The sequence below is a fragment of the Phacochoerus africanus genome, chromosome 8, assembly GCF_016906955.1.
Source record: "Phacochoerus africanus isolate WHEZ1 chromosome 8, ROS_Pafr_v1, whole genome shotgun sequence".
Lineage (NCBI taxonomy): Eukaryota > Metazoa > Chordata > Mammalia > Artiodactyla > Suidae > Phacochoerus > Phacochoerus africanus.
Genome location: NC_062551.1, coordinates 91,354,618 through 91,378,084, shown reverse-complemented (window position 1 = coordinate 91,378,084; position 23,467 = coordinate 91,354,618). Strand labels below are relative to the sequence as shown.

The following is a 23,467-nucleotide window of genomic DNA, read 5'->3' as shown; positions in this document are numbered from 1 at the left end:
CAGCCCTCTGAGAGCAAAGACAACCTCTCCATCCTGGTCCAGCTGGACATCTTGGTACATGAGCAGAAGACAATGAAACAGGAGTCCTCAATGGGATAGATAAGTTGCACTGGACATTTTAAAACTTTAATTACGACATAAATAAATAGGACAGACAGCAACAAGACTGAAGTGCAGCCTGGATTCAAGTTATGCAATTTGTGCTTTATCTTCTCTGTTCCTCAAGGGTCTCTCCTGCCTACTTCTTTCCAAGGGTTGGAGGGGTCCAAAAAGCCCACCGGGGCCTCCTGCCAGCATCCCTTTTCTGGGGGTAGGAGATTCTGGAATGAGGGGGTACCAATGCCTCAGTAGCACCTCTAGTTTGTTAGTTTCCCTCTGCTGGCTTAAAGCAGCAAGGCATTGGCCCCTAGGAGAACCCAATAGGCAGCACTGGCCCCAAGAATCAGGCTTTTCCATGCCAATTTCCTGTCCAAGCCCTTCGCAGCAGTCAAGGGTCAGAAAGTGGCACATGTGAGACAGCCACCTGGGCCCTTAGCAACAGACCACCCAGACACCACCTCCCATTACTTCATCCCAAACCCCTAATTCGGGGGTTTCTGGAGGAATGTTCTCTTTCTGGCTTGATTCCAACCCCCCCTTTTAATCCTTTCAGGCCACCCCCAGGAACAAAGACCTCATTTCAGGCCTTGGGAGCCCCTTAGGGATGAGGTAGGGAGAGCAATTATTTCCGGTGTTTGGCATCCTTCTCCGAAGCCTTGGTGTCACCATGCCCACTGCCTGTGCTGCTTAGAAACATCTTGTCCAGCCCCTTGAGTGACTCCAGCAAGTAGTTCTGGAAGGCAGTGAGGGCAGCACAGATGGCAGGCCCACCGAAGCCATGGGTGATGAGGCTGAAATGTGTCAGGCAGCTCTGCACTCCGGGCTCCAGGATGAGTGCTGGGCGGCTATTGCCCAGCGGTGAACGGTCCTGTGCCATCAAGTCTGCAAACTCCTTGCAGATCTGCCTGGTGGGGGAAGGAAAGTCAGAGGACAAATGTCTGCATCCAAGGAAGGACCCACCACATGCTGGGCACTTTATATGTACATATGATTGCTGACCCAGTAGTCTGCAAATGATGATCATACCCATGTTACAGAAAAGTGAGGCTCAGAGATGTTAACTGATTTGCCCAATATCACACAGCTAATAAACAGCACATGCCAATACCCTACAATCTCTTTTTCTGTGGATGTCCTGCCCACATTCAAAGTCCAGCTCAATTCCTACCTTATTCAGGAGTCTCCTTGATTCTCTTTCCTACTTCTACCTCCACCCAAAATACCCAATGCTTTAAGAGTTTTGTCTATGAAATTATCAGGGAACAATCTAGAATCTGCCTTAAATAACGGAAATAAGGAATTCATGTCATGGCGCAGCGGAAACAAATCCGATTAGGAACCATGAGGTTATGGATGTGATCCCTGGCCTTGCTCAGTGGGTTAAGGATCTGGTGTTACCGAGAGCTGTTGGTGTAGTTCGCAGACACAGCTCGGATCCCACGTGGCTATGGCTGCAGCTCTGATTCAACCCCTAGCCTGGGATCCTCCATATGCTACAGGTGTGGCCTTAAAAAGCAAAACAACAACAACAACAAAAAACACCAAACTGAAGTAATAGCAGTGAACATGATTTGAGGCCTAGATGCTGTACCAAGCACACTATATGTATTCTCACAACAAATCGACACTGTTATTATTACCCCCATCATATGGAAGAGGAAATTGGTTGGTTTCAGACAGGTGAGATGACCTGCCCAAGTGACTAGGCTGGGGTTTGAATCCAGCTCTTGTCTGCAGCCTTTGTTCCCGTCTCTGTGCATGCTGCATGTGGGCCAGACAGGACAGTTGCCCATGTCTCGCCTTTACATCACCATGGACACCCGTCAGCATCTTAGACATGACTGGGACCCAGGAAATGCTTGATGAATTAGCTGATTAATGAGTGAGGTGAGCCCTGCCCTAGATATGTTTCTCCAGCTGCAATGCAAGCAACCTTAAAGGTCCCATGAGCCTGTGATTCCACTTCTGCCTAGAGGACTTAATTGTGATTTGAAGGACTGCGTTAGGTGAGGGGACTGGATGGTGTCCTAAGCAGCAGAGCAAGCCCAAGGGCAGGAGGGCAGGAGAGAGCAAGTAGGTCAATTGGAGTGGTTGGGGTTTGTGCAGAGCAGGTTGTGGGGCCCTCAAAGGAGCCTAGACTTTACAGGTTGGTGATTTTCAAAACCTTTCTCTTGCAATGGGACACTTTCTAAAAAACTAAATCTTAATGAATACCAGTTCATTAAACAGGCCTCGAGGCATCTCCACAGAACCTAGTTTGAAAATCAATGAAGTAGCAATGGGAGCCATGGAAGGCTCTTGGATAGGGGAGCAGTGCATGTGCAAGGAGGCTGAGGGAACAGAGGGGCACTGGGGTGAGGGTCCACGAGTAAGACTGGGAGACTGGAGTTGAGGTGGCAGCATGTGAGTGGTGGTGAGGGAGGCATCGATGAGATTTGTAGAGGGCTCAGGTATGAAGGACAAAGTAGAGTCAAGCCAGGGGCCCAGGTGGGTGTTGGTGTCCTGATGGAGGTCACTAGAGTAGAGGGGCTGACTGGCAAGGCTCAGGCAGGGGAGCAGGGCCAGGGAATCTCAGATCCAGGATGGACTTGGGGCTGGTGGTGCCATGGGGCAGTGTATGGGGGTGTGGTACCTATGTAAGCCTGTCTGTGACACTGTTTTTGCTAATTTCTGGAACCCAGAGATGCTCACGTATCCACGTGTGCCTCTGCTGTGCCAGGTGTGCCCATGGGTAGTGCCACATATACCATGTATACATCGCATGTACAGAAGTGGTATCCATTGTGCCCACGCTTGGTGTCTGTGTCTGTGCCCTGCACCAACATGTGCCTGTACTCAGCACCCATGACAGCGTGCGCATGGCGCCCTCACTCACTTGGCAGCCAGCAGCATGCTCTTGCGGCTGTGCAGTTCCCCAGGGTCAGCATGCTGTCGGCACAGGTACTCGGCAGCTGCCTTGGCTGGGAACTCGGTCTCACAGACATAGCCGAAGTCTCGGGCCAGGTGCACGGCCTCTCCTGGGGAGGGGAGGCAGAGATGAGCCATCACTATAGCCAGGTGTATCTTTGAGCTTGGAGCATGGCCTTGAACCTTGAGCTCCTGGCAAGGCCATCCTGCTTCTTTAGATACTTTCTCCTCATTCCCCACTGCTCTCCCTTGGGGCCACCTGGGATGGGCTCAGCTCAGGGATGGGAGCTGAGCCTACAGTGTATCCCAGAGCCTGAACCCAAGGTGACCCAGCCCAGAGTCACCAACCTCCAGGTAAGGGACTTTGATCCCCTCATCTCTACCACATCCAAACACTGGCCACTCTCCTCGCCACACACACACACACACACACTCTCTATTGTATCAGCATGTGCATATGTGTGCATGCACATACTTTTAAAGATTAACACACATATCACACACACCCCTTACTTATATGTGATGCACCGAGAATACACATGACTAAACACACCATCTTGCACTGGAGACAGTCACACACAGTCACACTAGATGACACATGTCCCATTAGGTCTCACCCTCTACCAGCGAGGTCAGCAGTGTCACATTGGCAGCCTTGCGACGGCCAGCTGGCAGGTTGAGCCCAATCTTCTCCAGCCGTTCCCGCAGACACCGGCCCCCATTCTTGGACTTGGCCCTTGATGTGCACACAGAGAGACAGATACACACCATGAAGACGAATAGAAGCATGTAGGCTAAGTGACCCCCAACAGAGCCTTGCTGCCCCCACTAACCCTGCTGAGGCTTGGGGGCCCTGGGGACACTCTTGGGCCTCTATTAACCTGATCCCAATCTCTTTCTAAATCTCACTGGTTTTGCAGCCAAGATGGGAATGGAAGGTGTAGCGCCCAGCTCCAGGAACCCCTCATTTCTCCCTAATCCTCTCAATAGCAGGGACAGCCCAAGGTGGAGCAGGATAGACCAGCATCTTATGGTCCTTCTCCCCACCATAGCACACCAACACAGCTACGCAGGGACAAGCAGACCCAGAGACACCGGGGAAACACTGAGAAACACATGGGGAGACACAGTTAGACACACAGCTGCCCAGGGGCACACAGACACACACATACAGATGAACACACACAGAGGGCCAAGAGTAGACATACACCCACACCAATAGAGACAGACACAGACACCCAGAGGCAGAGGCAGAGACACATGTTCATGCAAGTCAGGATCCCAGGGACATTTGTACAGATACTTACAGACTCAGACAAGCCCCCCCCGGGATGCTCAAAGAGACCAGGAATAAGGAGATATTCCCACACCTGCACAAATGCAGCTCCACACAAAGGTACATTTGTGCAAATATACATGTGTCTAGCTGCAGGTACACGTGCAGTCTCTCTCTCTCTCTCTCACACACACACACACAGAGTGGGACACACTCTAACACATCCCACTAAAAATAACACAAGAAACTCACACTCATGAAAACATATATTGCTGGTCACCACTTCCTACCCCCCCCCAACTCATGCACGCACACACATGCACGCAAGCACACAAACACTACAAAATACATCAAAACTCATAGCCCTGAAGCAAAAAATACCTTACCCAAGCACAAGGACGTGCACAGAGAGACAGACACAACTATGAAGACAAACTGTGGACCTCATGCTCCCCACCCTAAAACACACACACACACCAGAGAGGCCTATACTGGCACAGGGTCCTGGGGATACCTTTCCTATGGAAGATGGCACTCTCCCTTCCCCAGACCCAACCTTGTCCATCATGCCCAATGTGGCTGAGGCCTCCATCCCTTCCCTGTACCCAGGCTCCTCACCATCCCCCGCCCCCAAGCCCATAGACCAGTGGGAGCTGCTGGGGACCTAGGCCTGTGCCCAGAGCATGTACCCCAGAGAGACTGAGGTAGAGAAGACCCTGTCATCTGGACAGCTGTGACCTGGGATGGGGCTGGCCCCTCTCTGATCCCCTGGGAAAGTCTGAAATGTTCACAGATTTTAGCCCTGGCACTGTGCAGGGAGTTGTGGGCTGACCTTCCTACCTGCGAAGGACGCCACCCAGGAGGGAGGCATTGAGGCATTCGGGAGGTGAGAGTCGCCGCTGGACCTCCCCCACTGTCACCTTGTACTTGGACGTCGAGCTGAGCAGAGAGAGCCGGCCTGGCACGGAGCAGAAGACCTCACTTGGGTTCGTGATGCCACCAACCAAGCTGTCTTTGGCCAATGAGAGAGCTGAAAGGCTGCTGGCTTTGGAGGGGATGGGGACTGTGGAGCAGAAGCGAGAGCAAGGGAGAGAGAGACAACACTGAGCCAGGGACCACAGGACAGGGGCACTAGCCAGTTGCAGCATGATCATGTCAAAGAAGCACTGAGCTACCATGCTGCACACACATGGCCGCATCTGCTGTCCTGGCACTTTTCAGAAGGAAGTTCTACTCTCCCTGCTCTGCAAGGGAAGAGACTAAGGCACAATGAAGTTAACGGGACCCACTCAAGCTCACTCAGGTAATGGGTGGTAGAAATTAAACCCGAAGTCCTCCGGCTCTTGAACCGCCATTTCCTCCACTGAATCAGGCTGGTTCCCTGTCAAAACTCAAACAGCTTCAGCAGCCTTGGAGTTTGGGCATGTACAATCAGAGAGGGAGTTGGAAATAAGGCAATAGAGTCTGAGCTGGAGGCAAGACTCCTGGGTCCTGAAGCAGGGCCCATCCAGATCCGTGCAATCACAAGGAGTCGCCAGTCCTCACACCCCAGCTCACTTGTGACCCCAGATCAGTGAAGGGCCTGTAGACTTTGGATTCCCAAACAGGGAGGGTGTGGCTCCATTAGGCCTCCAGCCCTGGCCCCCTTCCTGCCAAGTCACTCTGGGATGCTCAAGGAGACCAGGAATAAAGATACACCCTACAGCCCTCTCCCCCAAATGCTCTCGAATTATCTACCAATATCTATGAGGGGTGGGAAAGGGAATCTGAGAAGTTTATTTTTTAACACCCATTCGGACACACTTGGGTCTAAAAGAACGGTCTTCCTGCAGTCTACCCTCCATCCTCCTCCTAAGCCTCAAGAGGAAGGGAATGACTGAGGCACTTACTTCCCCTTGGGCTTCTCTTTTTTCAAGGAAGTAAGAGCATCAGTAGAGAAGGGAAGGTCTTGTATTAGGGGAGGGGGGTGCACATGGGGCGCTTTGGCCAGGAGTCACTGAGCATTCACTATACTATGTGCTTCCACAGATAACCTCACTGAATCCTCAGAACAACCCACCAGGGGGCTACATTTATTATTCCCATTTCACAGGTGAGGAGACTGCAGCCCAGAGAGGTGAAGTAATCTGCCTGAGATCATGCAGCTGGTAGGCTTAGTGCCAATTGCAAGCCCTGGACTGTGATCTCAAAGGCAGCACTCAGCCCTCTAGTCACCTGGCAAATACTTGCTGAGCACCTGTGTGCTTGGAACTGTGCTCAGCCTCGGGAATGCAGAAGTAAGCAAAGCTGGCCCAGTCCCTGGCCTAGCAGAGCCCCTCCAGCTTTTCTCTCTCTGGATCCACATTCAAACCCTCCACCCCTCCAGAAGCCTCAGTGAGGCTCCCCTCCTCACTGCCCTCTCCCACCACATCCCATCCGTCACCATGTGCTAGGGCTTTCATTTCTCCACGTGCCCTGCATGCAGCCACTTCTCTGCCTGTACAGGGATGCTCACTTCCCACATGAATTTCTGCACCCCTCTGCTCCAGAGGGATCCTTCTGGAACACACATCATTCCTCAGCTGAGACCCCGACAGTGCCTGGTCTGTTCCGTGAGAATCAAATTCCAGGTCCATAGCTGAGCAAATGATGCTATTGATCCTTCATTGAGTGCCAACGGCATACCAAGTGCTTCACATTGTCAGCTCTGTGGAGAAGATGCTATTATCTATCCTCGTTTCAAGATAAAGAAACTAAAAGTTCAAAGAGGTTAAGATGGCACAGCATTAAGGAGCAGAAATGGGTCTTGAACTCTGAGGATGGACTTTAAAGTTCACATCCTTAACTGCCATAATGCCCTCCTTCAGCCTCTTTTGTGGTCCAGGCCCTGCCTACTCCTCTTGCCTGGTCCACCATCTGCCCTTTAGGCTCTCGGCCCACACTGACCAATACGAATATACTGTAAGCCACAGGTATAAGTTAAAATTTTCTAGGAGTTCCCATCGTGGCACAGTGGTTAACGAATCCGACTAGGAACCATGAGGTTGCAGGTTCGATCCCTGGCCTTGCTCAGTGGGTTAAGGATCCGGCGTTGCTGTGAGCTGTGGTATAGGTCGAAGATGCGACTCAGATCCCGAGTGGCTGTGGCTCTGGGGTAGGCTAGCGGCTACAGCTCCAAGTGGACCTCTAGCCTGGGAACCTCCATATGTCACAGGTGCAACTCTAGAAAATACAAAAAAAAAAAAAAAGCTAAAATTTTCTAGTAGCCCTGTTTTTAAAAAGAAGCAACTGGTAAGACCAATTTTAATATATTTTACTTACCCCAATATATAAAACTATTATCACTGAAACATATAGTTAATGGTTAAAATTTGTATTTTATTTTATGGCTCCACTCATGTCATATGGATGTTCCTGGGCCAAGGATTGAATCCAAGCTGCAGCTGCATAAATGCTAGGTCCTTTTAACCCACTGCACCAGGCCAGGGATCAAACCCACACCTCCACAGCAAACAGAGCTGCTGCAAGCAGATTCTCAACTCATTGCGCTTACAGCAGGAACTCCTATAATCAATTTGTTTTTCTTTTTTCTTTCTTTTTTTGGCCACCGCACAGCATATGGAGCTCCCAGGCCAGGGATCATATCCCAGCCACAGTCGCAACTTAAGCCACAGCTGCAGCAATGCCAGATCCTTAACCCACCGCACCAGGGATCCAACCCACCTCCCAGTGCTCCCAAGACACTGCTAACCCCCTTTCGCCACAGCGGGAGCTTCTAAAATCAGTATTTTAAAAATCAGACTTCTCTTGTGACACGGTGGTTAAGGATCTGGCATTGTCACTGTAATAGCTCAGGTCACTGGGAATTTCCACATGCCACAGGTGCGGCCAAAAAAAATTTTTTTTTTAATTATTAAGTCATCTTATGTTGTTTTCTTGTACTTGGTCTTCGAAGTTCAATGCATATTTTACACTTACAGCCCATTTTAATTTGGACTAGCAACATTTCAAATACACACATGGCCAATGGCTGCCACAGTGGACAGCACGGATCTAGACTTCAAAGGGGAGAGCACAGCAGGTAACATGAATGAGTGAGACGTGGGGGTCTGCTACTTGGTCGAGTGTTACCGTGCAGGACACAACAGCATTGACAGAACTCTCGGTTTGTTTGGTTTTTGTTGTTGTTTACTGGCTGTGCCCAAGGCATGTGAAAGTTCCTGGGCCAGGGAACAAACTCACACCACAGCAGCAACGCAAGCCACTGTAGTGACAATGCCAGATCCTTAACCTGCTGCCCCACGAGGGAACGCCTGTTAATTGTTATTATTGTTGGTGTTTGCTGGTGAGACCAGGATTTGAGATTTCCAGGTGAAATCTCTGGATTTCTAAAACATTAGCAACTCATTAAAAAATGTAGGTGTTCCTGTCGTGGCACAATGGAAACAAATCCAGCTAGGCACCATGAGATTGTGGGTTCGATCCTTGACTTCCATCAGTGGGTTAAGGATCCAGCATTGCCTTGAGCTGTGGTGTAGGTCGAAGATGTGGCTCGGATCCAGTATTGCCATGGCTGTGGCGTAGGCCGGCAGCTGTAGCTCTGATTAGACCCCTAGCCTGGGAATCTCCATATGCCATAGGTACGGCACTAAAAAGCAAAACAAACAAACAAAAAAAGTGAAAACCCAGGACAGAGCAAATAGAACATGTGAAGTGCCACCTACACTGTGGGATGACGAGCTCACAAGGGTATGAGCTCTTTAAGTCCCATAGAACGGCTCATTCTTTGTCTCAGGCTCCCTTCTCCCTTTTCCTAAGCAGGGCCCTCTCCTTCCTAAGCCTTGGTCCAGGCACCACCCTCAATGCAAAGCTTCCTGGGCCCTCGACCCCAGCTCCCTCTCCCCTCTGTCACTGTCTTTACCACACTGAACTCCTGTCTGCTTCCTTTTCAGTCTTCCCCACCAACTGGGAGTGCCTGCCGGCAGGGTCTTGGCATAAGTAGACGGCAGTGAATGTGGAATAAATGAGTGAAGCAAGGGTTCTTGAAACCTGAAATGGGGAGTGATGGCCACAGCCCAGATTTGCCCAGGGTAGAGGTCATTAGGAGGCCATCATTCCTTTTTTAGCCACTGATAATAAACTATCCTACCTCCCTGGGTTGTCCCAATTCAGGCATGAGGGAGGGGCCAAAAGGTCATGGGAATAGTGGAGAGGTGGGGGGATATGGAGAAAGTAGCAGCACACACCACACCCCAAACAAGTTCCCTGTCGACAGAGCAGGGCCAAAAGGTGAGGCAGGTGAGGTACTCACTTTGGGTGCAAAATTTGAGAAGTCACTACAAAGCAATCAGGATAAGCAGTAATCCTATGTGTGCTGGGCTGCACCTGTGGCATGCAGAGGTTCCCTGGCCAGGGATCCAGCCTGCACCACAGCAGTGACAATGCCAGATCCCTAACCTGCTGAGCCACCAGGGAACTCCAAAATAAACAGTATTTTAAGCCTTTTTTTTTTTTTTTTTTTTTTGAGGACTGCACCTGTGGCATATGGAAGTTTCCAGGTGAGGGGTGGAATCAGAGTTACAGCTGTCAGCCTACCCCACAGCCATAGCAATGCCAGATCACTGACCCACTGAGCGAGGTCAGAGATTGAACCCGCATCCTCATGGATACTAGTCTGATTTGTTTCCACTGTGCCATGACAGGAACTCCTTTAGTACAATATCTTTAAAAATAAAAATTAAGGAGTTCCCACTGTGATACAGCAGGATTGGTGGCATCTCTGGAGCACTGGGATGGACGTTCAATCCCTGACCCAGCAGAGCGGATTAAGGATCCAGTGTGGCTGCAGCTGTGGCATAGGTCACAACTTTGGCTCAGGTCTGATCCCCAGCCTAGGAACTCCATGTGCTGAAGGGCCAAAAAAGAAAACAAATTAACGTAAAAATACATGATGAGGAGTTCCTGTTGTGGCACAGTGGAAACGAATCTGACTAGTTTCCATGAGAATTCGGGTTCGATCCCTGGCCTCCCTCCGTGGGTGAGGGATCTGGTGTCACCGTGAGCTGTGGTGCAGGTTGCAGACGTCACTTGGATCTCGTGTTGCTGTGGCTGTGATGTAGGCTGGCAGCTGTAGCTCTGATTTGACCCCTAGCCTGGGAACTTCCATATGCCAAGGGTACGGCCCCAAAAAGCAAAAAAAGAAAAAAAAAAATCCATGATGACAAAATCTCAAAAATTTAAATACAAGCAGGCTCTGACCCTGACCTTGCATGACTCTGTCTCACTCCCTTACCCCAATCCCGGCCTCCCCCCAGAATGACAATCAGGAATGTGCTGACCCAACAGACACACTGACATTGGACATGCAATAGCAGCCTTGCTCCCCCGACCCCAATGTCTCCTAGCCCTGTGCACTTGTGTCGCTCTGCCTTGAGGGGACTTTTGGGGGGTGATGGAATTATTTATCTTGTTTCAGTGGTTACATGACTATATGATTACATTTGTCAAAATTCATAGAAAGGTGCATCTAAGAAGGGTGAACTGTAAATGTAAATTATATGTAAATTATACCTCAGAGTTCCCTTGTGGTGTAGCAGGTTAAGGGTCTGGTGTTGTCACTGCGGCTTGGGGTGCTGCTATGGCATGGGTTCAATCCCTAGCCCAGGGACTTCCATATGCTCTGGGCACAACCAGAAAGTAAAGAACAAGAAAAAGAAATTATATTGCAATCTTGACCTAAAAAAATAAAACTACGAATTAATAAATTAACAAGAAAGGCAAAGTGACTGTCCTCTCTCCCATGACTCCTAGTCAGAGGGAGTGGTCAGAGGAACAGAAAACCCTTCTCTCCTTCAGCAGCCTCCTCCATTCCCAACTTTCGTTAAAATCTGAGGATCAGAATACCCACAGAGTACCCAGTGCAGTGGCTTAAAGATCCAGCATTGCCACAGCCGTGGCATAGGTTGCAGGTGTGGCTCAAGTTTCACAGGAATGTGACAATGCAAGTGCTTTTGCTCCTGCTCATATATATCTATATTTGTCCTTTTTACAGCTGCATCTGCAGCATATGGAAGTCCCCAGGCTAGGGGTCAAATTGGAGCTGCAACTGCCAATCTACACCACAGCCACTGCAACACCTGATCTGAGCTGCATCTGTGACCTATGCAGCAGCTTGTGGCAACGCTGGATCCTTAATCCACTGAGCAAGGCCAGGGATCTAATCTGAATCCTCACAGAGACAACATGGGTCCTTAACCCACTGAGCCACAACGGGAACTCCATGTTGACATATTTAAACACAGAGTATGTGCTGGATGTATGCAAACATAGATGCAGCTAATGCAGGTGCATGACAGACATGTGTTTGTGTATATGAATTATAGATTTTGTTACTTCCCTCACATGCCTATCCTCTTTTCCTTAGAACTTCTTCCTTCAAAAATGACAGAGGGTTAGAGGTCAAGGTTAGGGAAGCAGCTGACCTGGGGAAGGAGCAGTCATGGAGGTGGGAATTAGCTAGCCCAGACTGCAAAGCAGGAACACTGGTGTTTGTCTCCCATACCACAGTGAGTCTGGAGGCTGAAGAGGTCTATTCATGGTGTCCCCCTGGTCATGCATGCAAAAGCCATTCACATGTACACACTCCTACAGACATAAGAGCTCCTACTTATTCAACCTATCAGACAAGACTCTCACATACTCACAAGTCTACACGCCTGTTCACAGTGATGAATGGTCTGATCACTGAATCTGGGGAGTGTGCAATAAAGTCCCTGGAAAGCGGGTTAAAATTGCAATTCTTTCTAGAAGAAAATACAGGAGAAAAATCTTCGTAATCTTGGGTTGGGCCGAGTTCTGAGATACAACACAAAAAGCATGGTCCAAAAAAGAAAATGATTGGAGTTCCCATCATGGCTCAGTGGAAACGAATCCAACTAGGAACCATGAGGTTTTGGGGTTCGATCCCTGGCCTCACTCAGTGGGTTAAGGATCTAGCGTTGCTGTGAGCTGTGGTATAGGTCAAAGATGCGACTCAGATCCCGAGTGGCTGTGGCTCTGGCTACAGCTCCGATTAGATCCCTAGCCTGGTAACCTCCATATGCCAAGGGTGCGGCCCTAAAAAGACAAAAAAAAAAAAAAAGAAAGAAAGAAAAAAAAGAAAATGATAAACTGGACTTCATCAAAATCAAAAACTTTGGCATTCCCGTTGTGGCTAAGCAGAAATGAACCTGACTAGTATCCACAAGGATGTGGGTTTGATCCCTGGCCTCGATCAGTGGGTTAAGGATCTGGTGTTGCCATGAGCTGTGGCGTAGGTTGCCGATGCAGCTTGCATCTGATGTTGCTATAGCTGTGGTGTAGGCCGGGAGCAGCTCCAATATAACCCCTAGCCTAGGACCTTCCATATACCGCGGGTACAGCCCAAAAAAGAAAAAAAAAAAAAGACACTATTAAGAAAATTAAAAGACAGGAGTTTCCTGGTGGCTCATTGGATTAGGGATCTGGCATTGTTAACTGCTGTGGCTCTAGTTACTGCTGTGGCATAGGTTCAATCTCTGGTCGGGGAACTTTTGTATGCTGTGGGCGCAGCCTAAAAAAAAAGGAAAAGAAAAGAAAAGAAGTGAAAAGAGAAACCACGGACTTGAAGAAAATATTTGCAAATCCTATGTCTTATTAGGGATGTGTATCCAGAGTATACAAAGAATTCTTATAATTCAACAGTAAGATAAACAACCCAATCAGAAAACGATCAAAATATGTGAATAGGCATTTCACTAAAAATGATATATGAATGGTTAGTAAGCACATGCAGAAGTGCTCAACATCATTAGTCATTAGGAAATTGCATATTAAAACTATACTGAGATTTAAAAATAAAAAACAAACAAAAGTTTACTGAGATACCACCAGGATGGCTGTAATAAAACAGACATATCAAGTGCAGATGAGGATGGGGAGAAATCGGAACCCTCACACCTTGCTGGTGGAAATATAAAATACTACAGCCACTTTAGAAAACAGCTTGGGAGTTTCTTTAAAATATTAAACACAAGCTTCGCATAAAATCCAGCAATTCCAGTCCTAGGAACTCAAGAGCAATGAAAACATATGTCCACACAAAGACATGTGTGTGAATGGTCATAGCAGCATTATTCATCGTAGCCAAAAAGTGGAAACAACCCCAGTGTCCATCAACTGACGAATGAATAAACAAAATGTGTTACAACTATACCATGGAGTACTACTAAGCAATAACAAAGGAATGAACTGCTGATACAGACTACAACAAACATAAATCTCAAAAATATTATAAAAGAAGCTATATGCAAAGGTCAATATATTTATATGTTCTATTTATTATTATTATTATTATTTTGTCTTTTTGCCTTTTCTAGGGCCACTCCCGTGGATATGGAGGTTCCCAGGCTAGGGGTCTAATCGGAGCCATAGCTGCTGGCCTACACCACAGCCACAGCAACATGGGATCCGAGTCGAGTCTGTGACCTACATCACAGCTCACGGCAACACCAGATCCTTAACCCACTGAGTGAGGGGTTCACAACTTCATGGTTCCTAGTCGGATTTGTTAACCACTGCGCCACGATGGGAACTCCTGTATGTTTTATTTATGTAACATGTCCAATATGTGCAAACTTAGTAGATAAGAGATTGTCTAAGGCTTGGAGTAGGAATTAACTACAATGGGAATGGAGGAATTTTGGAGGGTGATGGAAAGGTCTTAAAACAGACCATGGTAATTGTTACACAACTCTATAAATTTACTAAAAATCATTGAATTGTACCCTTCCAATGAATGAATTTCAGGTCTGTAAATTTTACTTCCATCAATCAGTTTAAGAAATGAAGTTCCAGGGCCACACTTTCAGGGATTCTCATTTAATAGATGTGAGATCCAGACCAGGAAATCTGTATTTGTTAACAGGCACCCCCAGGGGATTTGATGCCTAAGGTTCCTTTGGCCACACTTAGGGCCCAGAGCCTGGGGAAAGGACAACAGGAGGAAGGCAGACAGGAGGGGTCAAGACCCTCCTCCCAGCCTACTAGGGTCTCTTCATCACCCCCAGCGGGACCAGCTAGTTTTGTTCTCACCAACTGCTAGAGGGGTTCTTTTACCTTTTTTTTTTTTTATTATTGAGGTATAGTTGATGTACAATATTATATAAGTTTCAGGTGTACAACATAATGAGTCACAATGTTTAAAGGTTATGTTTCATTTATAGTTATAAAATATTGGCTCTATTCCCCGTGTTGCACAATATATTCTTGCAGCTTATTTATTTTATGCACAGTAGTTTGTACTTCTTAATCCCCTACCCTTATCTTGCCCCTCTCCCTTTCCTCTCCCTCGAGGGTTTCCTTTAAATATAACTCCTACCCTTCACGGCCCTGCTCTGTATTGCCCCCAGGGACAATCCACAGTCTATCTGCATAAGCACTGGTTTTTTAGTCTCATTCTGGGGTCAAAGGTAGCTTGGGAGGCAAGTGAGGCAGGGGTGGAGACGTGCAGAGTCAGATTCTGTTTTTACACAAAATTTGGACATTTTGTTTATTGAGGATTTTTTGCATTATTTTTTTTAAAACACTGCAGTAAGATATATTATTTATCTTGATTACTGAGTTTTTAGGGACCCTCCTAAGCTTTGCCTCAGGCGAGTTCCTCACTTACCTCACCTCAGTCCTAGCCCTGCTTGTAGATTCACTTGGAAGCCCAGAACCTCCCCATCTTCCTTGTCCTTTCCCAGAGCCAGGCATTGCGGAGGAAAGGGTAACAATTTACATCAGCCTGGAGGCGCCTTGAAATTGGACAACAGAGCCTAGCAGAGAGCCATTCCCCACCCCAATTAGGCAACCACCCACTCTCCTTGGAGAGACTGAGGGATACTGCAATTCCCATCCCCAAACTACTCCCCTCCAGCTGTGACTATATAACCTGAAAGCCACAGAGATGATTAACCTTTTAAATACCTGCCTGGCTTTCCAAAGCATGCTGTGCCTAGTGGGGTGAAAGTAGCTCGGCCCTTTGGACAACCCCTCTTCAAGTGCACTCTAATTTTAAAACCCATCACTCATTCATTCAACAACACCCCGAACACCTCCTGAGCCCTGTGCTAAAGCCTCTCCTTCCCAAAGCCTTCCAACCTCAATCACCCACCGCTCATCTTCTGAGCTCCCACCGCCACTGTACAGACCCCTGCTCACTATCTTTCTCGACTGGAAAATATTCCTGTCCATGTCTGTCTCTCTGACCAGTCCCACCTGCTTTCTGTGCCCCTAGGATAGGTCGCAAAACTGAAAGCGATAAATGTGGATAAAAATAGAGGGCTTCCCCCCCACCCAACTTCCCTTAATGTCAGCCTCAGCCCCATCTGCCATCCCGGTCCTATGCTGTCCTGGCTGCAAGGGCCTGCCCACCTGCAAGTGCGTGATGAGGCAGGGACTTCGCCTCCCCTCCCTCGCCTGGAGTAGTGAAGATTTTACAACTTCCCCTGACGCTAGGCCTCCCAGCGATAGGAAGGCTGCTTCTGGAATAGAGCTGGGCTGCCTCGGTTTCATCCAGGACGCGAACGGCGGTGACACAGCTGCCCCTCCCGCCAGATCCAGGAGGAGCTGGAGGAATTCTTTGCTTCAGCTAGCCAAGAACGACTTTCCATAATTCCAGGGCCCAGCTCAGAGTGGGGTGGTCCCCAACCGCCCCTGGCAGGTGCCAGAGGACTTTACGACACAACGGGGCCTCTCGAGGCATTCGTAAAGGCCCGGGGGCGAAGAAGGATGATAATCAACTGCGCCCAAGTGGCTGGCAGCGTGGCCGGAGTCCCGCAGTGACTGCGGACGGCCCAAGCGAAAATTACCGGTGCGCAGGGTTCCAGGGCGCAGGGCTCCAGCCCGGCCACTGGTATATAGACACAGCTGGGTCACCTGCGCATGCACTTGAGGTCTAGATTTCCAGAGATCAGCTCTGTCTCGGCGTTTGCAAAGCCAGAGAGCACCGAACTCTCTCTTCTCCCCAAAAGCTCGCAGCCCGAGCCGAAGGTCAAGCTCCTGTATTGGGAACCCCGCGCTTCCTTCTGCTGGGAGCCCGGGCTCTCATTCTTTCCCCTTTGGTGCGTCGTTCCCGACTGTGACTCGACGCCCGAGTCAAGGCGGGGCTCCCAGGGCGCAGTCCCCGGCTCAGGTCGCGGACACTCCACTGCGACCACTGACGGGCTGACACTGTTATACCGCCGGGGTGCGCGCCCGCGGCGGTCTCGCACCTCTCCAGCGCCCAAGTCCAACCCCACCCGCCGGAGCCAGCGCGCAACTCCCGGACGGTCCTGGCCCCACTGACAGTGTTCTTGGAACCGCCTCTGGGGATCTGGGCGCACACCTAGGACCCGGGATTTATGAAAACTGATGTTCTTTGAGAGAAACCAACTCGAGGCAAGTTTAGTTCCTTTTCCTGGCCAGTCTCTTGTCCTGGCTCTGGCCAAGGGATTGGGGTTTAAAATAGTCAGGGCCTCGGCTGATTTTTCTACCCTTTCCCAGGGCAGAAATCCTGCAGCTCCTTCCCAAAATGCAGGGTCCTGGCTATCCTCAGGGAGTCAGTGAGCCCAGGCGCCCCTAGCTCGTTGAACTCTGGGAGGAGTAGGGAACTGGGAACCCCAACCAAGGTCGAATCTCCAGGTGGTCACAGCCCAGCGGTGGGCTCTTGCCACCGTAGACCAAACGCTCTCTTTCCCTTGGCTTCAAAAAAATCCTCTAAACCCAGGCAGAGCATACCAACAATGAGCTGGCTCTGAGCACACACCTCTGCCCTGACTCCAGGCACCCTCCAGGCAGCCGGGTTCCCAGTATCCTCCCCAAACCCCCAGCTCCAGGTAATACAGCCAGGATACCTGGAGCTCCCTTCCCCCAAGTTCCAGGAGGCCTGTCACCTCATCTTCCCCACACACACTCCAGGCCAGCCAGCTAAATCCCAGCCCCAGGTAACACAGCCTCAACACTTGGAAGTCCAGCTCCCGCCCCCACCCTCACGCTCAGGTCCCTCCTCCCCCATCTGAGAACACGTGGAGGGCAAACAGAGCCCAGGCTTGAATTCACTCATTTGAAAAACAAACTCGAGCCAAATCCCATGGGGCAGAGCGGGCTTGTCTGTGCCTCCATATTCCTCTCTGGCATCCGCCCCAAATTTAAATCTCTGTCTCTGTCTTTCCCATCTTTCCCTATCAAGTCGGAACTCGGACCAGAGGTCTAGAAATCCACTGGAGGGCAGATCTCAAACCCCTGGCTTTTACTAGGGCAGAGAGACACAAACACCCCAAAAAAACACACAAAGAGCAAACCTACGTGCTTAGAGATCTTCAGTGCCAAAGAACAAAATCTGGGACACGATAAAGACCCTGGCATACACCCCCAAATGCACAGAAATTGCACCAGCAGAACAGACACGCTCACATACTCACAGCAACAGAGACACTTACCAAGAAATACTAGAAAGACACCTATGAAAGGAACATATAGACAGGTACAGGACCCCAAACTCACATAGACACGGACACCAGGGCCCTGAGCCTCCTGCACACAGCCTGATAAAATATTCACACACCACCTTCCCCAATCCTAAATGCTGAAAGAGGCTCCCGCACAGAGAAAAAATTCTCTAGAGAAACTGCAAGGCCCCTACGGCCCTGCTGTGAAGGGAAGGGCAGAAGTACCTGGCAGGCTAGGAAAGGGTAAGGCTCTGTAAAGTGGAAATCATTTAACAAAATCCATGGGACTAGCACCCCCATCACTCCCTCTTAGGAAAGAGGGAAGCGGTTTAACTTGTTTTGCAAATTAACTCCAGATCCATAAGAGTGCCCTCCCCTTGGTAGGGAGAGGCCAGGCCCCTGTACAGCTTGGCTGCCAGGGCAGCCAAGTGAGTGTGGTTGGCCTCCGGAGGACCCCAGGAGTTGGATCTGGGGCTGACTTACCAACCACTGCAACTGCCCAAGCTCTAGCCATGCCTGCAGCCTCCACTGCCTCTCTACTGGGCGAGGAAGTGTGACGGGTGACCACAGAGCTCGGTAATGCACGGGAGGTACCCATCACAGAAGAAATTGGCTCTGTGTGCTGGGGCCTGCACCATCTTGCCTCGTTCTGCCCTGGCAGATGCACCCCATTCCTTACCTTTCTTGATCACGGACTGGTCCAGGAGACTCATTCCCGGCTCATCCATGGCCTGGAAAATAGGACAGGGTGGTGGTAAGGGTGGTGGTAAGAGTGGTGGTAGACCTTTTCTCCTGTCGCTTCCCAAGCCCCTGGTATCCCTGCCCCCGGTACTGTCTGCTCCACCCAAAGCGCACCACCCAGCAGCAACTGGCCTGGTGGGATCAAGGTTCCCCTGGGCTCTGAGTTGGAGCCCTGGCTACCTCACCATGCAGTGCAGAAAGGGACTTTTGAACCTTTCTTCACTGAAGGCACAGTCTACCCCAGGAGATCAGGACTGGGCATAGATGTCCCACGTTGCCCAGCGGAGACAGACGGCCCCTGCCTATTTACTCAGAGAAGGGTGGCCACCATCCAGGCACGGCTCATGGACTCAATGCCAGGCGGCCTGAAAGGCCAGGCAGCATCTAACTCAGGACGTGGGACGCATTCTCAGAGAGTCAAGGGCAAGAAGAGGCAGGCTGGGAGACAAGTCAGGTTCCTGTATTGGTCACTCTTTGCCTCCTGCCGAGTCCTAAACCACCGCGGCCGGTCCTGGCCCATCCCGGACCCTTCGGGCCTCACCTGCATGTCCTCCAGGCTCGGCGGCGCCGCCAGTCCGGGGAGGCCGAGGGGCGCGTCGGCCAAGCCGTGCGCGCCGTCTGCCAGGCCGTGCAGGAGCCGAGGCACAGAGGCAGCGTACTCGCGGCGCGGGTCTAGGCCCAGGGCTCGGGCGGGCGGCGCCAGCAGGCCGGGCGGCTCGTCGTGGGCGCGGGCGGCGGCGCGGGGCGCAGCCCAGGCGGCCTGCGGAGGCTGCGGCTGTGCCAGGGGCGCCAGACCGCCGTAGGGGTCCCCGGCCAGGTGTGGAAAGGCAGCGGCGGCGTCGGACGCCTGGCCGTAGGGTAGTGGCGGCTGCGGGTAGGGCGGCGGGAAGTAGGGCGGCTGGAAGTCGGCGGCGGCGGCAGCGGCGGCCGGCGTGTGGCAGAGCGGCGGCGCCGGCCCATAGGCTGCCTGGGGCAGAGACGACAGGCGGGCCCCGCCAGCTGCTGCTCCCAGCCCGTCGGGGCGCTCCTGGGGAAGGAGAGGGGCGCGTTAGGCGACCCGCCAGCAGCTGAAAGGATCCCAGGCCGAAAAGACCTTCCTCAGTTCCCGAGGGTCCATTTGCTGTTCTGTCTATCTCTGAATGACCCTTGGGCGCGGGAGCCTTGGGCTGGGTACAGCGGTCTCCAGCGCGCACAGTTCTCAGCGGGCAGAGTCGCAGTGACTCCCTCCCTCCGAGATTTCGTTGGAGGAGGAGGTTCGGAAGGTCCAGCACTCAGGCTCCCGGATCCCCAGCCCAGTGCCCCTGTGCCCCTCGGCCCGAGACGACTCACCATGGCGGAGTAGGTATGCACCAGCATGGGGCGGGCAGCGCGGGGCGCGAGGCGTGGCGGCGGCGGAGCCCTCGCCCGACGGCGAGCGCTGCGGGAAGAGGTGCGGGGAGCCTGAACGGCCCGCGGGGATCAGTTTACGGCGGCGGGGTGCAACCCAGCCCCGACCCCAACAGGCATGGGGTTCTCAGCAGTGGGAGCCCCCGGGCGGGTCCATGGGGGCGGGACGTGGGCCGGACGGGCGCTGATCGCACTTGAAAAAGTCGGTCAACGGGTGCCCAGCGCCCGCCCTTCTTCCTCTGAGCGCAGCCTGCTCCATGCACTCCAGTTATAGTGGCGGGGGCGCGCGGGGCCTCCGGGGGCGCGCATTAAAGAGACACGCTGGGGCCGCTTTCTACCCGGTCCCCAGAGACAGCTCAAAAGGAGGCGTGGCTTTGGTGCGACCCCCTGGGAAGGAAAGAGAGTTGAGTTGACTAGAAGGCGCTGTTCTGAGTGCCTTCTAGTCTCCCAGCTGCCTTGAAACAGAGGTTTCAAGGCTGGGAAACAAGGGCTCTGGTTTGCTCTTGGCTCTATTGCATCTCTGCCTTTGAGCAAAGCACTAGTCTTCCTTGGTCTCAGCTTCCTTGTCTATGAAATGGGTATTAGTTCCTTGTCTGTAAAATGGGTATCGGTCCTTTCTGCAGCTCACCGGACTATGGATAAGGCGGGAAGTCCTGAATATGGAAGAAGTTTATGAGCTGCAGGCTCAAGCCCACTGGCTCATGTGCATATACCTATGTCAGTGCATGTGTGTGTGTGTTTGTGTGTGTGTGTGAGAGAGAGAGACAGAGAGAAAGAGAGTTGGGGACCATCACAGCCTCTCTGCATGTTTCTGGATCAAAGCCCCTCTGAGGGTGTGTTCTTCACTCAGTCTTCCCTCAGCTGGAAACTCCCAATGCCAAGCCAGGGTCTCTGAGGAAGCTGAAAACACAAACTGCCTGGAGGTCAAAACTGCCCCGGACTGGATTTAGAAATGAGTTCCACCTGAGAAGGGCTCAAGATAATTCTGAAGTCATTGAGGGTCTGGGCTGATTGAATGTGGGCCTCTCATACCCAGAGGATGTTGAGTGAATCTGTAACTGACATGGTGTGGACCATGTACCATCATCACACTAACACACAGGCTGTGTATTTATGTGTCACCATGGCAGACACCGGCTGGTTCTCAAGCATGTTTCCAGTCTATACAGTCACTCCACCTTTCTTTCTCTCAAAAGCCAAACTTCCCCTCCTGAGGAACAGGAACAAGGATTAAACAAAGGGAAATGAGAGGAATACTAAGGAGAATGGGAATTAAGAAAGCAGATGGGAGGTGTTAAAGAAAAAAAAAAAAAAGGCAAGAAGATGCTCAGACCAGGGCAGAGTAGAAATAATCACAGCAAACACTTATTACAGACTGTGCCAGACTCTATGCTAAGTACTTGATGAATATTGAGGTATTTAACCCTCTCAACAGCCCTATGAGACAGAAAGCCTTAGCACCCCCTTTCATAGGTGAGAAAAATGAGGCACAGAGAGGGGACATGACTTGCCCAACATCAAACAGTCAGTCCAGTGGCAGAGCTGGAATCGTCTGCCTGTAGCTCCTTTCTGTGCTCAGAATTACTGTTCTGTGTTGCCTTAGACCCAGGTCCCTGACTCCTTAGACTTAGTCCTGACTCCAATGGACCGTGTGATCCTGGGCAAGTCCCTTTTCCTCTCTGACCTCAATTTCTACAACTTCGACAATAAAAAAGCTAGGGGAGGGAAGAGAGGATTAGATGTTTTCTCAGGCCCCTTTCCAATGAAATGATGTGAGCTGGGAGTTCCCTGGTGGCCTAGTGGTTAAGGATCCAGCATTTTCACTGTTGTGGCTGGGGTCACTGCTGTGGCATGTGTTTGATCCCTGACCCAGGGTGCAGCCTCAAAATAAATAAACAAAAAGTTTAAAAGATATTGAGCTAGATTGCTTTTTTTTTTTTTTTAGGGCCGCAACCATGGCATATGGAGGTTCCCAGGCTAGGGGTTGAATTGGAGCTACAGCTACTGGCCTACACCACAGCCACAGCAATGTGGGATCTGAGCCATGTCTGCAACCTACACCACCGCAACGCCAGGTCCATAACCCACTGAGCAAGGCCAGGGATCAAACCTGCATCCTCATGGATTCTAGTCAGGTTCATTAACCGCTGAGCCATGAAGGGAACTCCTAGATTGCTTTTTTGTTTATTTTTATTTTTTTGATATTGAGCTAGATTAGAAGAGAAAGGGAGAGGAGATTGGAGCAAAGTGTCCCAGAAGGCAGATGGCAGGTGCAGAGCTCAGGTCTGGGTCATCTCAGCCTGGGAGGCTTTGGGAGAAAGGAAGAGGCTAGAAGCCGCCAACAATTCATCAGTAAGAACTTTTCAGGGGCTGAAACCACCAGCTAGGGTGGTAGACGAAGCAAAATTGGGCAGCTCTGCAACCTCATGCCCAGGACAGATCAGAGGGCAGGAGTACGTTTGTGTCTGTGTGTGTCTATATATGTGAATGTGTGAGTCTGCGGTGATACCCCCTCTTCCCCAACCCTCAATTTCAGCCACAGGACATTAAACTTCAGGCCCCAGGACAGGTGTATGTGTGTCAGCACATGTATGCAGGTTGCTGGACCCCTTTGGGAGAAGTCCAGGAGCAGTGAGGCTGATAATGCCTGTGCCTAGCTCTGGGGCTCTCTTGCTCTCTCCAGTAGGCTTGGAAAGGGAAGACCAGAATGACAGGAAGAAATGTCTTCTCAGTGGCCTCCTTGGGTTTCTTCCTCCTGCAGCTTAAGGCGAGCCCTTCTTGCTTCAATTGACTTTTTTCTTTCTGTATTTCTTCTTTTTTGCCCCCCCCCCTTTTATTTAGGGCTGCACCTATGGCATATGGAAGTTCCCAAGGTAGGGGTCAAATTGGAGCTGAAGCCGCTGACCTACACCACAGCTCACGGCAATGCTGGATCCTTAACCCACAGAGCGAGGCCAGGGATTGAACCCACATCCTCATGGTCACTTAGTTGGGTTTGTTACTGCTGAGCCACAATGGGAACCCCTATTTACCTCCTTTCCCATCTGACCATTTCTCCGTCTTCTTTTCTGTCTCCTCTCTTTTCACCCACATCCTTAAGGTCAGTTATTCATTCTCAGAGTTGAAGCTGCTGCTATTTTATTCCCATCTGCACTCTTCACTAGTGAGTTCCTCCCTTCTCAAGACTTTCATGACTACCTGGCCATAATTATCTCCCAATCTTGTTATCACCAGTCTGTATCTTCACTAGAAATCCAGACCCAATAGATGCAGTTGCCAGTTGGATATTTCCTTCAGACATTTTGTTGCAGCCAGCTGAGACTTTCCAAGTCCCAAAATGAAATAACATCTCCTCCACCTCCACCACCATCCCTAACCTGCCTCTTCCTCCTGTGTTTTATAGTTCTGTACATGGCACCACCATTCTTCAAATTAAAAAGAGCCATCCCAGGCTCTGACCTTTCTCTCACTTCCGTAAGATGATCCTCATCAAATGTCATTATTTCTAACCCTCAAACATCTCCCTCCATCCTCTGGCAGCATCTTAAGCTACCATACTCTTTCTCATAGACCACTAGTTCTCCGAGTGTGG

General features: G+C 50.7%; 1 protein-coding gene across 1 annotated transcript; it reads right to left on the bottom strand.

Moving 5' to 3' along the window:
* Nucleotides 1–115: 115 nt before the first annotated feature.
* On the bottom strand, nucleotides 116–20,134 carry TFAP2E (transcription factor AP-2 epsilon). Its single transcript, XM_047793312.1, has 7 exons — nucleotides 19,819–20,134; nucleotides 19,031–19,516; nucleotides 18,428–18,479; nucleotides 5,123–5,345; nucleotides 3,624–3,742; nucleotides 2,975–3,116; nucleotides 116–1,004 (listed from the first exon to the last, which is right to left on the bottom strand). Exons 1-7 carry the CDS (start codon nucleotides 19,843–19,845, stop codon nucleotides 722–724), a joined length of 1,332 nt encoding a protein of 443 aa, XP_047649268.1. The 5' UTR covers nucleotides 19,846–20,134; the 3' UTR covers nucleotides 116–721.
* Between the last annotated feature and the right edge of the window lie 3,333 nt (nucleotides 20,135–23,467).